Source organism: Petaurus breviceps, unplaced genomic scaffold (assembly GCF_028583685.1).
Source record: "Petaurus breviceps papuanus isolate PSGF00001 unplaced genomic scaffold, PetGlider_PUasm1.0 90630, whole genome shotgun sequence".
Lineage (NCBI taxonomy): Eukaryota > Metazoa > Chordata > Mammalia > Diprotodontia > Petauridae > Petaurus > Petaurus breviceps.
Genome location: NW_027187291.1, coordinates 466,593 through 483,185, shown reverse-complemented (window position 1 = coordinate 483,185; position 16,593 = coordinate 466,593). Strand labels below are relative to the sequence as shown.

At 35.9% G+C, this 16,593-nt stretch overlaps 1 protein-coding gene across 2 annotated transcripts in view; it reads right to left on the bottom strand.

The window, feature by feature from the left end:
• Positions 1-16,593, bottom strand: part of NPEPPS (aminopeptidase puromycin sensitive) — an 85,055-nt gene that overhangs the window by 30,323 nt on the left and 38,139 nt on the right. For both annotated transcript variants that reach the window (XM_069064287.1, XM_069064288.1), the window contains 9 exons: positions 16,192-16,313; positions 15,002-15,109; positions 13,659-13,859; positions 13,115-13,211; positions 12,969-13,002; positions 11,690-11,804; positions 9,536-9,700; positions 6,985-7,089; positions 5,753-5,813 (listed from right to left, as the gene is read on the bottom strand). In XM_069064287.1, the coding sequence (XP_068920388.1) occupies positions 5,753-5,813; positions 6,985-7,089; positions 9,536-9,700; positions 11,690-11,804; positions 12,969-13,002; positions 13,115-13,211; positions 13,659-13,859; positions 15,002-15,109; positions 16,192-16,313 (1,008 nt within the window). The remainder of the gene's footprint in view (positions 1-5,752; positions 5,814-6,984; positions 7,090-9,535; positions 9,701-11,689; positions 11,805-12,968; positions 13,003-13,114; positions 13,212-13,658; positions 13,860-15,001; positions 15,110-16,191; positions 16,314-16,593) is intronic.

The following is a 16,593-nucleotide window of genomic DNA, read 5'->3' as shown; positions in this document are numbered from 1 at the left end:
CATGGAAATGTTTTACATAACTGTACAAACATAAGCTATATCTGATTGCTCCTGGAGGGGGAGGGGAGGGGAGGAATAGAATTTGGAACTTAACATTTCAAATAAAAATTTTTTTAAAATGTGGGAAAATAAATAAATGACTAGCTTAGTGGAAGAAGAATAAAAGGTATGTTAATTAAACAGTAAATGACCTGTTTTCGTTTAACCACAATACTCAGAGACAAATAATGAATGAGCCATAAAGCTGTAAAAACAGAGCAGAGGGACTCAGAATGTCAGGCTAAAGAAGTTAAGATTTCAGGATTAGAACTGGAATAGACAATCCAACTCCCTCATTTTACAAGTTGAGAAATATGAAATTTGCTCAACCATACAAAGTTGGCTAGTGGCAGATTATATAAAGACTAGAATCTTTATGCAGACTCATGTTCTTGACAGTATACTATAAGCAATTCTAAAGATGTTGGGAGGAGATGCAGGTTTTGAAAAGAAGGTGACAAATTAACTTTTAAACTTGAGAAGCCAGTGGGACATGGAGGAACAGATATCCAGCAGATAGTTGGGTTATGGATCTGGAGATTTTTTTTGGAGGGGGGAAGGCAGGGCAATTGGGGTTAAATGACCTGCCCAAGGTCACAAGGCTAGTAAGTGTTAAGTGTCTTGAGGCTGGATTTGAACTCAGGGCCTCCTGACTCCAGGACCAATGCTCTATTCACTGGGCTACCTAGCCACCCCCCTTGGATCTGGAGTTTGAAACAAAGAAGTCAAGGCCACAGATCCAGATTTAGGAGTGATCGGCATGGAAGGTACAGCTAAAGCCAAGGGAGTGAATAAGATGATCAAGGGAAAGAATGTAGGAAAGGCCAATTGAGGGGAAGGAGGCCAATATGCCAGGTAATAGACATAACAAAATACCAAAGTGATGATAAAAGGAATGTGGAGGTACTTTTCCCCCTAGAAGCAGTGAGAGAAGAATGTGTCAAAAAGATAAGAGATGAGGGGGGTTAAGGAGGATAAGACCTGATAAAGAGGTCACTGGTAACCTTTGAGAGAGTAGCTTTAGAAGACTGTAAGAGGCTTAAGAGTAGAACAAAGAATGAGTGAAAGCTCCTTTCAAGAAGTTCAACCAGAAAGAAAGGCCAATCTTAGAGTAGGAAGACTAGGGAAATGATGTTATTAGAAGTATTTGGCAAATCAAAGCACAGTTTGTTTATTTTTTTATAAAGCAATTGGGGTTAAATATAACTTGCTCAAGGTTACACGGCCGTGTGTGTGTGTGTGTGTGTGTGTGTGTGTGTGAAGTATCTGGGGCCGGAACTGATCCCAGGTCTCCCGACTCTGGGGCCTGTGCTCTGACTCACTGCACCACCTGGCCGCTCAAAAAGCACAGTTTAGTTTATTACATACATGCCACTGTGATGTGTTAAAAACATACTTTAATGAAAATAATCAATGAAATAAATAAATAAAATCTGTCAGGTTATTACACTAGTTGTTAACATAGGTATCATTTGCCCAGTTGGTGAACTTCAGTCAGGATAAACAAAGTGTTATTTGTGAAACATATATTATATTTGCATCACAACCTATCCCAGGAATCTATTTAAGATACTCCATGTTCAAGACTTCAATCAGGGGCAGAGTCAAAATGATGAAGTGTGAGGCAGCAGTTTTGCCCAGCTCTCCCTTTCTACACAACTTAGAAAGATGTGCCAAACTGCATTCTCATCAGGAAAGGGAAGAAAAGGTCAGTGTGAGACATTTTTCCAGCCTAGGACAGCTTAGGAAGATAGTCAGAAAGGGCTACAGACATTAAGATGGGTACTACTCAGGAGAGTGTGGCAGCAGCGGCAAGCAGTCCAGAATCAGGGCCAATAAGGGTACTGAACACCTGGGTAGAGATGTCAATGGACCCCTGTACAAGCCTTGAGAGTAGGAATGGGTGCCCTCTAATAGCTTTGTTGTCCACAGACCCAGTACCAAGTCACAGTTCCAGGGCAGAGATGATTGGTCATAGTAATGAGGGAACAGGGGCTCCTACCTGTAAGAAGCTAGGAACAAGAACCAGAAACACTGCTGTGAGGCTTTAAGCTCAAGAGCAGACTGGGAACTCAGTTCTAACCCTTAGCCCCAAATATAAGTCTGTAGTAGAGACTTACTCTAAGAGAGAGTAAGCAGTTTAGTCAATGTGAATATACAGAACCTCCCTGAGGGCTAACAGTGACTGAGACTAGCAACAGTCTACAAAAACACAACCATACACACCTAGACCAAGTCAAGAACCTGTAGAGCATAGAATGGGAAGGTGGGATGGGGGGGGGTGGGGAAGAAGAGGCTGGCAGTGAACAGAGCTCAGATCTCGCCCCAGATCAAAACATTTTTGGGGTCCTTCTGAAGGTAGTGGCCCCCCCCCCCCCAATGAACTGTGAAAGCAGCAGGAGGACATAAAAGACAGCCCCAGAAGTAAGCAGAGACCAACACCAACATAAAATCCAAAGTCAAGAAAATAGGCTAGAAAAATGTGCAAACAAGAACAAAAGAACCTGACCATAAAAAGCTACTATGGTGACAGGAAAACTCAAGACTAACACAGAAGACAATGACTTGAAAATATCTACAAGTCGGAGCTGCTAGGTGGCACAGTGAGTAGAGCACCAGCCCTGGAATCAGGAGGACCTGAGTTCAAATTTGACCACAGACACTTAACGCGTACTAGCTGTGTGACCTTGGGCAAGTCACTTAACCCCAACTGCCCTAACTTCCCCCCTCCAAAAAGCAAAAACAAACAAAAAAACCCACACAAAAAACAGAAAATATCTACAAGTAAAGTCTCAAAGAATAATGCTAATTGGACACAAGCCTAATAAGAATTCCCAGAACAGCTAAAGAAATTTGTTAGAAAAAAAAAAAGATTTAAAATTCAGCAAGAATGGTAAAGGATAAACTGGGAAAAACAAATGAGAGCTATGTAAGAAATTTGTGAAAAGAGTATTAATAGCTTGGTAAAATCAGCATCCTCTTGATTTACAATTCTTTGCCACCACCAAAAGAGTTGTTATAGTTTTGTGTGTGTGTCCCTGTCCTTTTCCTTTGATCTCTTTGGGATACAGACCTAGGAGTGGATAGCTGGGTCAAAGGGATTTTGACGATTTTATAGCTCTTTGGCATAATTCCAAACTTCTCTAAAACAGATGAACTAGTTCGCAATTTCACCAGCAGTTCATCAGTGTACCTATTCCCCCCCCCCCCCATTCCAGAGTAGCTTTAATTTGCTTTTCTCTCATTAATAGTGATTTGCATAGGTTTCCAAAGTGGGCAATATCACCTCTGGGAGGGTGGGGGGGTTGGGGGCCAGGAAGACCTTAGAATGATCCAAGGGAACCATAGTAGTTTGAAATGACATAAATTTAAAAAAGAAAAAAAGCTGTTAAAAGGTTAAATAAAGCAGATTTCCAGGGGGCACTAAGTAAATTTTTTATTTAAAGCAATTGGGGTTAAGTAACTTGCTCAAGGTTATGTGGCCAGTTATTTTGGGTGGGTGTTAAGTATCTGAGCCCAGAATCGATCCCAGGTCAATTTTTGTTTTTAAAAAGGAGGTAGTAGGCCAAATAAGTTTGGAAACCTCTGATTAGTACATTTTTTTTTCATATAATCTACAGATAGCTTTTGATTTCTTCTTCTGAAAACTTCCTATTTATATCCTTTGTCTATCAATTGGGAAATGGCTGAACAAGTATATACGATTGTGACAGAGTAATATTACCCTAAAAGAAACAATGAAGGGGGGGTGGTTTCCAAAAAACATGGCAAGACCTATATGAATTGATGATGAACAGTGAAGTGAGAAGAATGGGGAGATCACTGGGCACAGTGACAGCAATGTTGTAAAGCTGATCAACTCTGAGAGACCTAGTTACTCCAATCAATACAATGATCCAAGGAAATTCCTAAGGACTCACAATGAAAAATGCTATTCATCTCAAGAAAGAGAACTCATGAACTGTGTGTGAGGGCAAACTGAAGTATAATTTTCTCTTTCTTTGGAAATAAGGTTAAAGTGGAGATGTTTTGCATAATTTCACATGTATAACTGATACTCAACTGCTTACCGTTTCAATGGGCATGGGATGAAGAGAATTTGAAAGTGAAAATAAAAAAAATCCCACAAAACCAAAAATAATTGAAGTATGTTTTAAAGTCTAAAGAAAATACTAGGGGAAGCCAGGTGGCTCAGCGAGTAAGAGCACCGGCTCCAGTGTCAAGATGACCTGGGGATTGAATCCGGGCTCTGACACTTAGCACCACACCCAGAAATAACTGGCCTTGTAACCTTGAGCAAGTTACTTAACCCTGACTGCTCATAAAAAAAAAAAAAGAAAGAAAATACTGAAGAAAAGAACTCCTTAAAATCAGAATTGGCCAAATGAAAGAGGTAAAAAACCTCAATAAAGAAAAAAAATTCCTTAAAAATTAGAATTAGCCAAATAAAAGCTAATGACTACATGACACCAAGATACAATAAAATAAGATACAATAAAATAATTCTTTTGACTAAGACTGAAAAAATATAAGATGGCCATAAGGCTTGTTTTTAGTGGCATGCAGGTTTATATTTTCACTCTACTCCGCATCTGCTGTTCTGCCTGGTTTTAACTTCATGAAGTAAGACTCAACCAGCTGGACACTCCCCAGTGTTCTTCTGTGGTTCCTCTCCCCTTTCCTGCTTTCTTCTGTGTTAGTTCACCCTTCAGACTGTAAGTTTCTTGAGGGCAGGGACCTTTTTTTTTTATTAAAAGCTTAGCACATGCCTAGCACATAGCAGGTGCTTAATAAATGTTTACTGATTGAATTGGATGCAGGTCAGTCACCTTGGTCACCAGAGCTTTCTCTGTCTACCTTTCCACAATGTAAACTCAACACTATCTCCTTAATCTCAACTGCTTGTGAAGGTTTATCCACATTACAATTTCTCTCCCTCTCACCTTGCACCCCACCAAATCCATCTCAGACTTAATACTAACTTTAACATAACAAAAAATTGAAAAGTACATTATGAAAAATACAGTAGGGGCAATTGGGTGGCACAGCAAATAGAGCACCGGTCCTAAAGTCAGGAAGACCCGAGTTCAAATCCGGCCTCAGACACTTAACACTTATTAGCTGTGTGACTCTGGGCAAGTCATTTAACCCTAATTGCCTTGCCTTCCCCCCTCCAAAAAAAAGAAAAAAGAAAAGTGCACTAAAAGAAAAGTACAACTAGGGAGAATAGAACAGTAATTTCAACACAAATAGTAATCTTACATTAGAAACTCAGAAAGCAACCATAAGCATTACAGGTCAGAATACAATGAAATTACCTCATTTTAGACCCATAATCCCACATGACCATTTTTACAAATGGATACTTCCAGATGATTTAATGGTCAATTATCCAACAACTGTCTAAAAAGCAAGAAAAAAGTTCCAGAATTTGGACAATGGGCTAGGGTGTTCTGCTTGAGGTAAATATAGCACTTTCAAATAATTAAAGTAGCAGCATATTCTGAGGGAGCAGAACAGTGGATGACAATGATTTTTGACCCACTGAGACTAACTCCTTAGCACTCCTCACCCTACTGTATACTAATCTAAATGCACATGTGAGAGAACACTGAAACTGTTATGAGTTAATGAATCAAATCAAAGGGTTCCTGAATATAAAATGTAAACCACCTTCATTTTCTTTTCATGCCCCTGAAATATTAAACATTACCTGTGGCTGCATTCTTCTGTTGAAACTTGGTTAAGTATATGTTCATTCCTTTCTTAAAGTCCTGAAAATACACAAATTTTAAAAACATAATACTGTCACAATGTCAGATTTGTGCCCATTTCCACATCGATATTCTCACTTCTCTATTACTGCTTTTTATTTCTATTTGTTCCTACATTTGGGGGACTGAAAATAATTATAGTTCTTTTCAAATTTAGAACTGTACATTTTAAATATCAATGGATCTTCCTGACTCATAAATTTTTTTGCCTGTTACTTGAGAACACATATACTCCATGCATTTCTCTACCACCACCATTTGTAATCATTAAAAACAAAATTCTTCCCAGAAGAAAATAAAAGAAAAAAATCATCAGTAAAAATTAATATAAAAGAAAACAGGAAACTCAGAAAAGGACACAAACAAGCAGGGCTGTGTTTGCACTACACTGTTAAATTTAACATTTAAGGGGTGGCTAGGTGGCGCAGAGAGTAAAAGCACCGGCCTGGGAGTCAGGAGGACCTGAGTTCAGTTCCGGCCTCAGACACTTAACAGCCACACAAAAAAACTGGCCGCATAACCTTGGGCAAGTTACTTAACCCAATTGCCCTTCAAAAGAAGAAAGAAAGAAAGAAAGAAAGACAGAAAGAAAGAAAGACAGACAGAAAGAAAGAAAGACAGAAAGAAAGAAAGACAGACAGACAGAAAGAAAGAAAGAAAGAAAGAAAGAAAGAAAGAAAGAAAGAAAGAAAGAAAGAAAGAAAGAAAGAAAGAAAGAAAGAAAGAAAAGAAAAACAAACAAACAAACAAATAAATAAATAAATTTGACACTTAAATTTTTTAAGAAATGTTTTAAACTCTTAAGAGATTCAAGGTTTTTTATACAAGTCTCTTTGTTCTGTTCTTTGAATATGAAAATGATTGATTTGTCAAGTTCACACATTTAAATGACAATTTTAAAAAATCCTTTTCCATTTCCATAATCTACCCTTTACCTGACTATCTAAGAAATCATGACAGTCAAGGTAAACAAAACTTAAGAATAAACTAAAACCTGGTAAAATTTCTATAAATAATAAATTGTTTAGCTATTAGAAATTTAATCCAAATAGAGAATTCACGTCTAAGGCTAACATATTAACACATTTCTCCATAAACACAAAGTAATGCCCCACTATAAACTTTACCATAAATGGTAGAAGACTGTTTTATGTGGGTTTTTTTTTTTTACCTTATCCCCAATGTAGTCATGCAACATTCTGATGACAGACGCCCCTTTGCTATAGGATATAGCATCAAATATCTCATCAACTTCGGAAGGATGGCCCACACTGACCTGGCAAATATGGTGTGATTCAAGGTTAATAAAGTAGAAAGACTAAAAAATATTATTACTTTCCTAAAAATCTTTATATTCCACAAGAGATTTCTGTCTATTCATTAATGTTACTGACCTACCATAAATTTCAAGAAGCATACTAATAAAGTAGAATGGTTATTAACCTTATGCCCCTTGTTCATTATTCTCTCACAAAATAAAATCAACCTAACATGACTGTGTGGAATTAAAGAAGGAATAAAAAAAGAACTGGGGGGTGAATGAGAGGGTAATGAGGAAAACGTAAACCAAGAGATGTTTCCTTTAGTTTCTTTTTTTTTTTTTTTTTGGAGGGGGGAGGGCAGGGCAATTTGGGTTAAGTGACTTGCCCAAGGTCACATGGCTAGTTTTGTGGTAAGTGTCTGAGGCCAGATTTTTAGTCAGGTCTTCCTGACTCCAGGGCCGATGCTCTATTCACTGCACCACCTAGCCACCCCGATTTAGTTTCTCATACTAGAATAATGATCTATAGCTATGTAACACCATGATCAATGATGTCAAAGACTCTTTATTTTTTTTTGGAGGGGGGAGGGCAGGGCAATTGGAGTTAAGTGACTTGCCCAAGGTCACATGGCTAGTTTTAAGTGTCTGAGCCCAGATTTGAACTCAGGTCCTCCTGACTCCAGGGCCGGTGCACTATTCACTGTGCCCCCTAGTCGCCCTACCAAAGACTCATTTTTAATGCCCAAGACTCTCATTCTTAGAAGTTAATAGTTTTTTTCAGATAAGTTAACTGGGATAAAGAAAGGTTAAGTGACAATCAAGAGCTATACTGAGTTAATCTTTTCATGTAAGTTTTTTTTTAATTCAATTTAAGTGCCAAATTTTCTTCCTTCTCCCTCCCCCACGCCTCACCCACTGAGATGAGAAAAACAAAACCCTTACAAATATGTAGCCAGACAAAACAAATTCCCAAATTCGTCATGTCCAAAAAATAAGGAAGGAAAAGGAAAAATGCTTCAACCTGGACTCTAGGCTGAGTCTATCAGTATTCTATCTGAAAATGGACAGTATGCTTGAAAGGAGTTCTCTGGAGCTATAGCAAATCATTATGGTGATTAGAGTTATTAAATCTTTTACATTTCATTATCTTTCTAATATTGTTGTTACTGCATAAATTGTCCTAGCTCTGCTCTCTTCACTTTGAATCAGTTCCTCCAAGTCTTCCCAGGTCTTTCAGAAACCATCCACTTCATCATTTAGTCTAGCACAATATTATTCTATCACATTCATATATTATAACTTGTCCTTCCATTCCCCAACTGATAGACTTTCCTTCAGTTTCCAATTCTTTGCTAACACAGAAAGCAGATTTAAATATATTTGTACTTAAGGGTCCTTTCCCCCTTTGTGATCTATTTGGAGTATAGATTTAAGAGTAATACTGACAGGTCAAAAGGCATGTAGAGTTTTAATAGCTTTTTAGACATAGACCCAAACTGCTTTCCAGAATGGCTGAAATAGCTTACAGTTCCACCAACAGTACATTAAAGTACTTGTTTTCCCATGTCTCCTTTCAGCATTTATTTACCGTTTTTGTCATCTTAGATAATTTGATGAATGTGAGGTAATACCTCAGACTTGTTTTAATTTGCATATGTCTATTTGTGATCTAAAGCATTTTTGCTGTTGATAGCAGGGATTTCTTCCTCTAAAAACTGCCAATTCACATCCCTTGATCATTTATCAATCAGGGAATGGTTATTACTTGTGAAAATTTGACTCAGTTCTCAATATATCCTTGAAATGAAAACTTTCAGAAAAACTTACTACAAAGATTTCTCCTCCCACACAATTTCTCACTTTTCTTCACATTTCTTTCACATTTTGCACATTTCTTTTGTGTGTTTTGTTTGCTCCAAAACTTATAAAATTTATCAAAATTGTCCATTTTACCTCCTGAGAACCTATCTCTTGCTTTGTCATGAACTCTTCTATCTACAGTTCTAATACACAATTTCTCCCATATTCCATTAATCTGTTTTTCATGTAAGTTTTTAAAAATATAAGGGCAACAAATATTTCCCCCAAAAGTTTAGTTAATAACTATGTACGGTGAAGGTCGTTCTTAAATGTGCAATTTACAACTATAATTCAGCCAGCAAGTATTTATTGAGTGCCCCACAGGGTATATAATATTCTAGGAAAAATTTATATAAACCAAAATCAAACAAATTCCCAGCCTTCTTTAAAAATAACCTAAATTAGAAGTTAGCCTTGCTAGATTTTTAAAGACCGAAAACATAAGACAGAGCAGACAAAAGTAAAGTTAATCATATAATCCTTTCCTCTTTTTGTATTCTTTGAGAAAATTTTCTCTATTAGAAGTTACTTATTTCACTGAAAAGTGAGACAGCTTTATTTTTAAGGCTAACAGTGGGAAAGAATAGCTTACTTTACTTACTTCAATAGGATGACTATTATCTAAAGCATCAAGTTCCTGGGCTCGAGTATAATCAGCAGAAACAAATTGAGTCCAGATATCATATTCTGGGAAGCAATGGTCTACACACAGATACTCAATCCAAGAGGCAAAGCCTTCATTTAGCCAAAGATGAGTCCACCATTCCTTTAAAAAAATTTAAAAATGTGAGCATTTAAAGAAAAAATCAATTCAACTACTTTGTAAAATGTTTCACTTACCCTTTACCTCAACACTAGCAATTTAACGAATTCTAAAAGCAACTCAACACATTTAGTTAAGTACTCCATTTCTTTGGAGAAAGCTAAGTTTCATAAAAAAGCAAGCCAACCAGAACCATATGGAATCGACCTTATAAGTTTAGTAAAGGTGTCTCTCAAATGACACTAGCCACTTCTAGGTAGCTTTCACTATATCACAATGCACAGGAAAAAGAAAGTGAAAAAAAGGGGGGGGAGAGCTAATGGGTAAGATGTCAAAGAGATATAAAATGAGAACATGTCTGTGTAGAGATGATATTAGGAGTTCTCTTCAAAGAGAACAAAGGAATATTGAGAGAAAACAAGGCAATGTAAAATAACTGCCTTTTGTTTGCAGGAAATAGCTATTGTCAATCATAATGTAGGTACCTAGGAGAGGTTATATGAACTACAACTGAAGGACATGAACAATCAGTGGGATGGTAATAGTAGTTTAAAAGCTCTTTGGAATTCTATACTAAACTGTAGACTGAAAAAAATCAACTTTTGATTATTTTTTAGAGAAAAGAACTTGATACAATTTTTGTTATGTTTGATAAGAGTAATGTAGAATGAATTCCAAGGGATTAATGTGACTATGAAAAGCCTTCCAACTCTCTTTCAAATTCCCAGATAAGTAAAAAAAAATTTGTCTAATCTATATATTCATTTCAGTTAATTTAACTTTAATGGTATCAAAGAATTAGCATTTCAAGATTAGAAGAACTGAACTTTTCTTAAAATGTGAAACACGCTTTCCCAATAGAGGGAAATCATTCCTAGAGGCCTCTCTAAGAAGCTACAACTCATGCCCTCTTCTGATAGCTGTGCAAAAACATTCTTTGTTTGGAAAGAAACAACTAACCCGATTTTATTATGAGATCCTTCTGCATACCTCTCAACTTCCAAGCATGAGAATACCACTTTTATGCTGAATTATTTTTCAAAGAAAACTTTCCTCCCTCAAAATAACATTTTAGGAATGTAGTGATTATTAAAGGGATTTATTTTTATTAAATAAAAAGGTGGGCTTTCTTTAGAAACCTCAAATATACCATGTTGGTTTGACAAATTCTTCATTCTTTTCCTTGTTGTGACATATGGACCCAGGTTCCATCCAAGTCACGTTCTGCTCTTTGGCAGCCTGAATACCACAGTTAGGGAATTTGGCTGGCTCCAGAATCTCCAAATCCTTTCACTACAGTGTTACTTCTAGTTCATTTATTAAATACTGTGCTTCTGGCATGGCAATCTACTTCCCAACCTCTAACACAGTTGGCTTCCATAAATAGTATTTGTTTAGGGGGTGAGAGAAGAGTGGCAGGCTAAGTCCGAAGGACAGGGACTATTCACTGCAGAAATCTAGTAAACAAGGTTTTCAGTATTACAGTGTGGGAATTTATAAACACCTTTCAGCAACACAATTTTCTCTTAAAAGGGGGAAGAGGGCAAGGGAGGCAGAGAGACTCTACACAGAGAGGTTATAGCCAGAAATGACAGTAATGTAAAAACAAAAGGGACTCATAAAAATTAGTTCAAATGTTTTAAGAAGTGAGTTATTTAGCTTGGTACCTGATCAGAATCCTGTCTCTTTATAGTAACAATACTTATGTATAACTGCAGGATGTTTATTCAATGAAACAAAAAAACAAAGTGTGAAAACAAGTTTAATACCTCTTCTGCTGAACAAATAATATTCAAAAACATTCAACCAATAGGAAGATTCTGAAACTCACTTTTCAAGGTAGACCTTTCAAAATAATTCCTCTCCATCACCCAATTATTTCCTTGTGCACAATACTCCAGCCTATCCCAGAAATGCTGTGTAGTCAAGAGGATGTGCAGCAGTAGCAGGATGAAGGTAAATATATTGAAAACACTTAAAAATATTAGATACCATAGTAACAAGATTTCCAAACCATTGATGGGCGAGTTCATGTCCCACAACCAGAGCAACCCACTGGCGGGATGAAGAACAGGAGTTTTTTGGATCAATAAGCAATGCAGTCTCCCTATGTTTAAAAAGAAAAAAAAAACCAAGCTGATTAATACAGTAAGAAAAACCAAAGTAACGACAAGATAATACACTGAAAAACAGTTTCCTGAAAAATAGCACACAAAAATATCAAATTCAATTCCAGAGACCTACAAGGAAAACATTATTCCATTGTATGTATGTAAGGAGAGAAAAAAAAATTAGATTAGATCTTAATAGAACCTGAGTACTTATAAAAGATCAAAGACTTAACCACAAAGGCATCCTCTCACTTTCAAGGTAAAATATGAGACTGTCTAAAATCATGGAATTTCATCTAGAAGATAAGGAAGAATCTTGTGTTTCTCTAAAAATGGAGAAGAGAAAAAATGCATTCTACATAAAAACGAAACAGAGTTGACTGTTTGAAATGTAGTTCATCTGAGCAGACAAATGAAAATGGAAACTGGGAACTTGTTTATAGACAGTGCTTTAAAAATCTAATGTTTCTGGTAACAGAGATGGTAAAAACCTAAGTTAAAAAATAACCCAAATGAGACCAGTTTTCAATGCTGGAGAACTATTATGGGGAGATCATTCATTAATCAAAATGAGAAGTATGACAAGAGGAATCATCTGAAAAATTCTACTAGTGATTGTGTTGAAATCCTCCAACTCTGCATAGTAGGCTTGAAGTGTTCATGATTTTCTGAAATGCATTTTTTTGTTTGTTTGGGTTGGGGGAGAATTGGGGTTAAGTGACTTGCCCAAGGTAACACAGCTAGTTTTTTGTGTTAAGTGTCTGAGGGTCTATTTGAATTCAGGTCCTCCCAACTCCAGGGCTGGTACTCTATTCACTGTTCTACCTAGCTGCCCCCAGGGGCATTGTTTTAAAAAAAGGAAAAAATTCTTAAGCTCATTATACTACTTTGTAATTGTTTAATATTCACTAGGATGAAATTCAATGTCAGCAGTCCTTATATATAAAAACTAGGAAAGGGGGGCCGCTGGAGTCAGGAGAACTTGAGTTCAGATCCAGCCTCAGACACTTAACATTTACTAGTTGTGTGACCTCAGTCAAGTCACTTAACCCCAATTGCTCTGCAAAAGGAAAGAAGGAAGGGAAGGAGGGAGGGAGGGAGGAAGGAAGGAAGGAACTAGGAAAGCAAAAGTAAGGCAGGATAATGTATTGTTAACATACCTATAAGTAACAAGGCCCCAGTTCTCCATGGCACCTTTACAAAATAAACACACAAAAAAATTACAGATATTTAAAATATATTACACTTTCTTATAATATAATTTAAAGATCAATAAAATTCAGCAATAAAATGAAATTTACTTTACCAGCTGCAAAGTCTGCAATAGCAATGAGATCAATTTTGGGTAGAGGATAAGGAACGTTGAAGTAGTCCTTATAAAAAGGTAGAGTTTTAGCAGCAACCTACAAAAAAATGAACGCAAGGACAGGCCTGATAAAGCTTTTGATTGTAATTGGCAGATAAATCACAAGGGAAATCTGAAACTACTCTAGAAATATCAAGTTTCTAAACAAAGAAACACCATCTCCAAAAGAATATCCAAATGTCAGGATTTACAAAAAACACAGTTATCCAAATTCTAGTCAATAAATGACAGCATTAAAGTTATAACTACACTATTATTAGCTCCTGTCCCTGGATAAAAGGTAGTATCTCTTTTTATCATAATGTGGATTCTTTTAATTTACATGTTGTAAAATAACAATTCAACACCAACTTCAGATTTCCTGTTATCCCAACAGCAACAAAAACCACAAAGACAAAACAAATTTTACTTGATAATATAAATTATAAAGTAATCTATTAGGAATACAAATTCTCCAACACAGATTCCCACCAAATATATTTACCTCTAATGCAAATTTTCCTTGCTCTGCTTTGCCAACAGGTGTATAAACACGAACACACACACCATCTTTTGACCTCGTCTCAACAAAGTCATATTCCCCTACAACAAATGCCACCAAGTATGTTGACATCACAGGTGTTCGGGCAAACTTCACTTCAACCAAATTTTCATCATCAGGGTATGGTTTTCGGTCAATTACATTCTTTCAAATAGCAGAAAGAAAAAGACAGAAAAATACATTAGCCAACAACAAGCACAGATAGTCTACAAAAATGAAACTACAAAATTCACAAAGCTTTTCTTCAGGCCCTTCTTTCCCATTTAGTTCTCTATCAATTCCCATCCACAGTAAGTCCAGTTCTATACCCAGTGCCACCTTCCCCAATCCAGTATCCTAACCCCAATCCTAACCCTAACCCCTGAAACCTCTCTAACTCATTCATACTAGAATATTAGGGATCAAAATATAACTTCTCTGAGATTTATATGGTAAAAGATACTTGGAGCAGGTGAATATAAAGAAATTATTTGTTAATGGGAGAATGCTATACTATGTCTGAGTTACAAATATTTTTAGACGGAAGCTTTTCTCAACCAAGCATCCAACATCAGACATTTTGTCAAAAGTTTGCCTGTGAAGGCAACAATTTTATGCCTGATAGGTTCAATTATCTCCCTCAACTCAGGTACTTGTTTTCCTGATTATGTCAACAAAATCAGGTCTTAGGAAGGAACAGGAAAAACATTGATCTAAAGCTATAAATGACTATTTTGGCTTTAGGTATAACACCTAGGGATATCTGCTTTTTGATTAGCTGACAAAGAATAAAGGAACAAAACTGTGGAATTTCAGATCAGTCACTCAGGGTGGGAGAGCTGTGTTCGAAGGCTTCTGAGCAGTAGTGTCTTTCCAGTGTCACTGGAATCATATCATGACTGCTTCCAGCTCTGCCTACTTGTAATGTCACTGGTCATGGCAGTCCTTCAAATATCATATATGTGGCCTGCTACTTATAAGTACAGAAACAGATTTTAAAATATGATTAACTCAATAAAACTTCCCTCTATATAATGTAAATATAAATCTTGAAGCTTGCTGAGAAAAAGTCAAAACACTTTCTCCCACCATGTAATAAAAAATTTTAAGTATAGTTTTAACGTGATTCTTGCTTAGCTACTTACATTTAATTGTACTCTAAGAGCACATTTCTTTCAAAAGAATATAGACAGTAGATTCAAATAAAAGCATTTATTAAGTTAAATCATTAAACTTGAGTTAAATCAGCAAACCAAACTTCTGACAGCTTGTTACAAATTCCAAACTACTTATTAACACATACATACCATGTTTGATAAAGCTACTCTATCCTTAGGGACAACCAATGAGATATCAAATGTGGCTTTGATAGCAGGTTCATCCCAGCAAGGAAAAGCCCTACGGGCATCAGTAGCCTTAAGGGAAAAAAAATTTCTAAGTTAGCAAAATAGGAAACTTCACGAAGAAATCATAAACATTTTTCCACTGGCTATCATCTACTAAAGACCCTGATGATAAAATTATAATTCTACTTTCATCACAAAGTATTACAGCATCTATTTTAAGCTTAATACAAACAGATTTATTAATAATATTCACCTCGATAGGAGAAAACACGTAATAATCAATATATATGTATATAAGGCTAGGACAAAAAGAAAAGTCAACTCTTATTAAAAAAATAATGTAAAACAGTTATGGAGTGAAGAAATAGAAAGACCTTTTGAAATGCAGGGCAGTCATTTTAAGTTTCCACTGGACTAGTTTTCCTCAACTTATCTGGCTCTTAGAATTCAATTCTAGACATCTTGATGTCCTTCATTCTTTAACAGGAAAAGTAGGAATACCAATGCTATGGGATACATATCTCCTGATGAGTAAAAAGAAATGTACTTCTCTACTAGTTCACACAAATTATATATCCCCCTTTGACAAATAAAAAATTAAGGAAAAAAAGCTAAAAAAAACAAAAACCCAAACCCAAGAATTAAATCTTTCTTAAAAGAAAACGAAGCAAGTCTATTTCAGATAAAGCCAAGATCTAAAAGCTCTAAGGGAACACTTCCAATTACACAGGAAATAATTTTCATTCTTCAGATGGTCCAGTTTTAGTAGAAAATTGCCACTTTTCAGACATTAAAAGGATGCTTCTGATTGTGAAGAGTGCCATTTCTATAATCAATCCAAATACTAGATAGTCCAGTTCAGTATCTATCCATCTGATTTCGTTTCTTGTAAATGAAACAGTGCAGAATGTCCCAAAAGTCTCAGCCCAGTTTTAAACATTAAAACTGGGCTGAGACTTTTGGGACATGAAGTATAAATTCAATCACCATTATACTTATTTTACTGAAGATAAGACAAAGATTTTTCAAAACACAAATACAGTTAAGGCTAGTATCATCTGGCTTTGACTAATTACTCAATATAATGGAATAAACTTTACTTCAAATACTAATATTTAAAAAACTAAAGTAGTAGGGAAAACAGTACATACCTCAAACTGTGTGACAGCAGCATAACGAACCTCTCCAGAAGGAGTGGTGTATTTACTTCGATAGAAACCTTTCATTTTATCATTTAGCTCTCCAACAAAATCTATCTTTAAGGTTCCTGTACCTGTGACAGAGGACAAATGAAAATCATTACCATGAAGTTAACGTTTGCCTTAGAAAAAAAGAGATAATTAAAATTAAGATGCCAGGAATAATTTTTTTAAAAAATTAAATTTTTTTAAACATTTGTTTAAAAAATCTATTTCGCCTTTTGGGGGGATAACTTTTATTTTCATGTGACCAAATCACAGTTAGTATCAGATCTTATTTACCAAATATGACTAAGTTCACATAACCATGTCACTTCATTAACTTTCAGTCTAAAATTACCAAAATAGGAATGG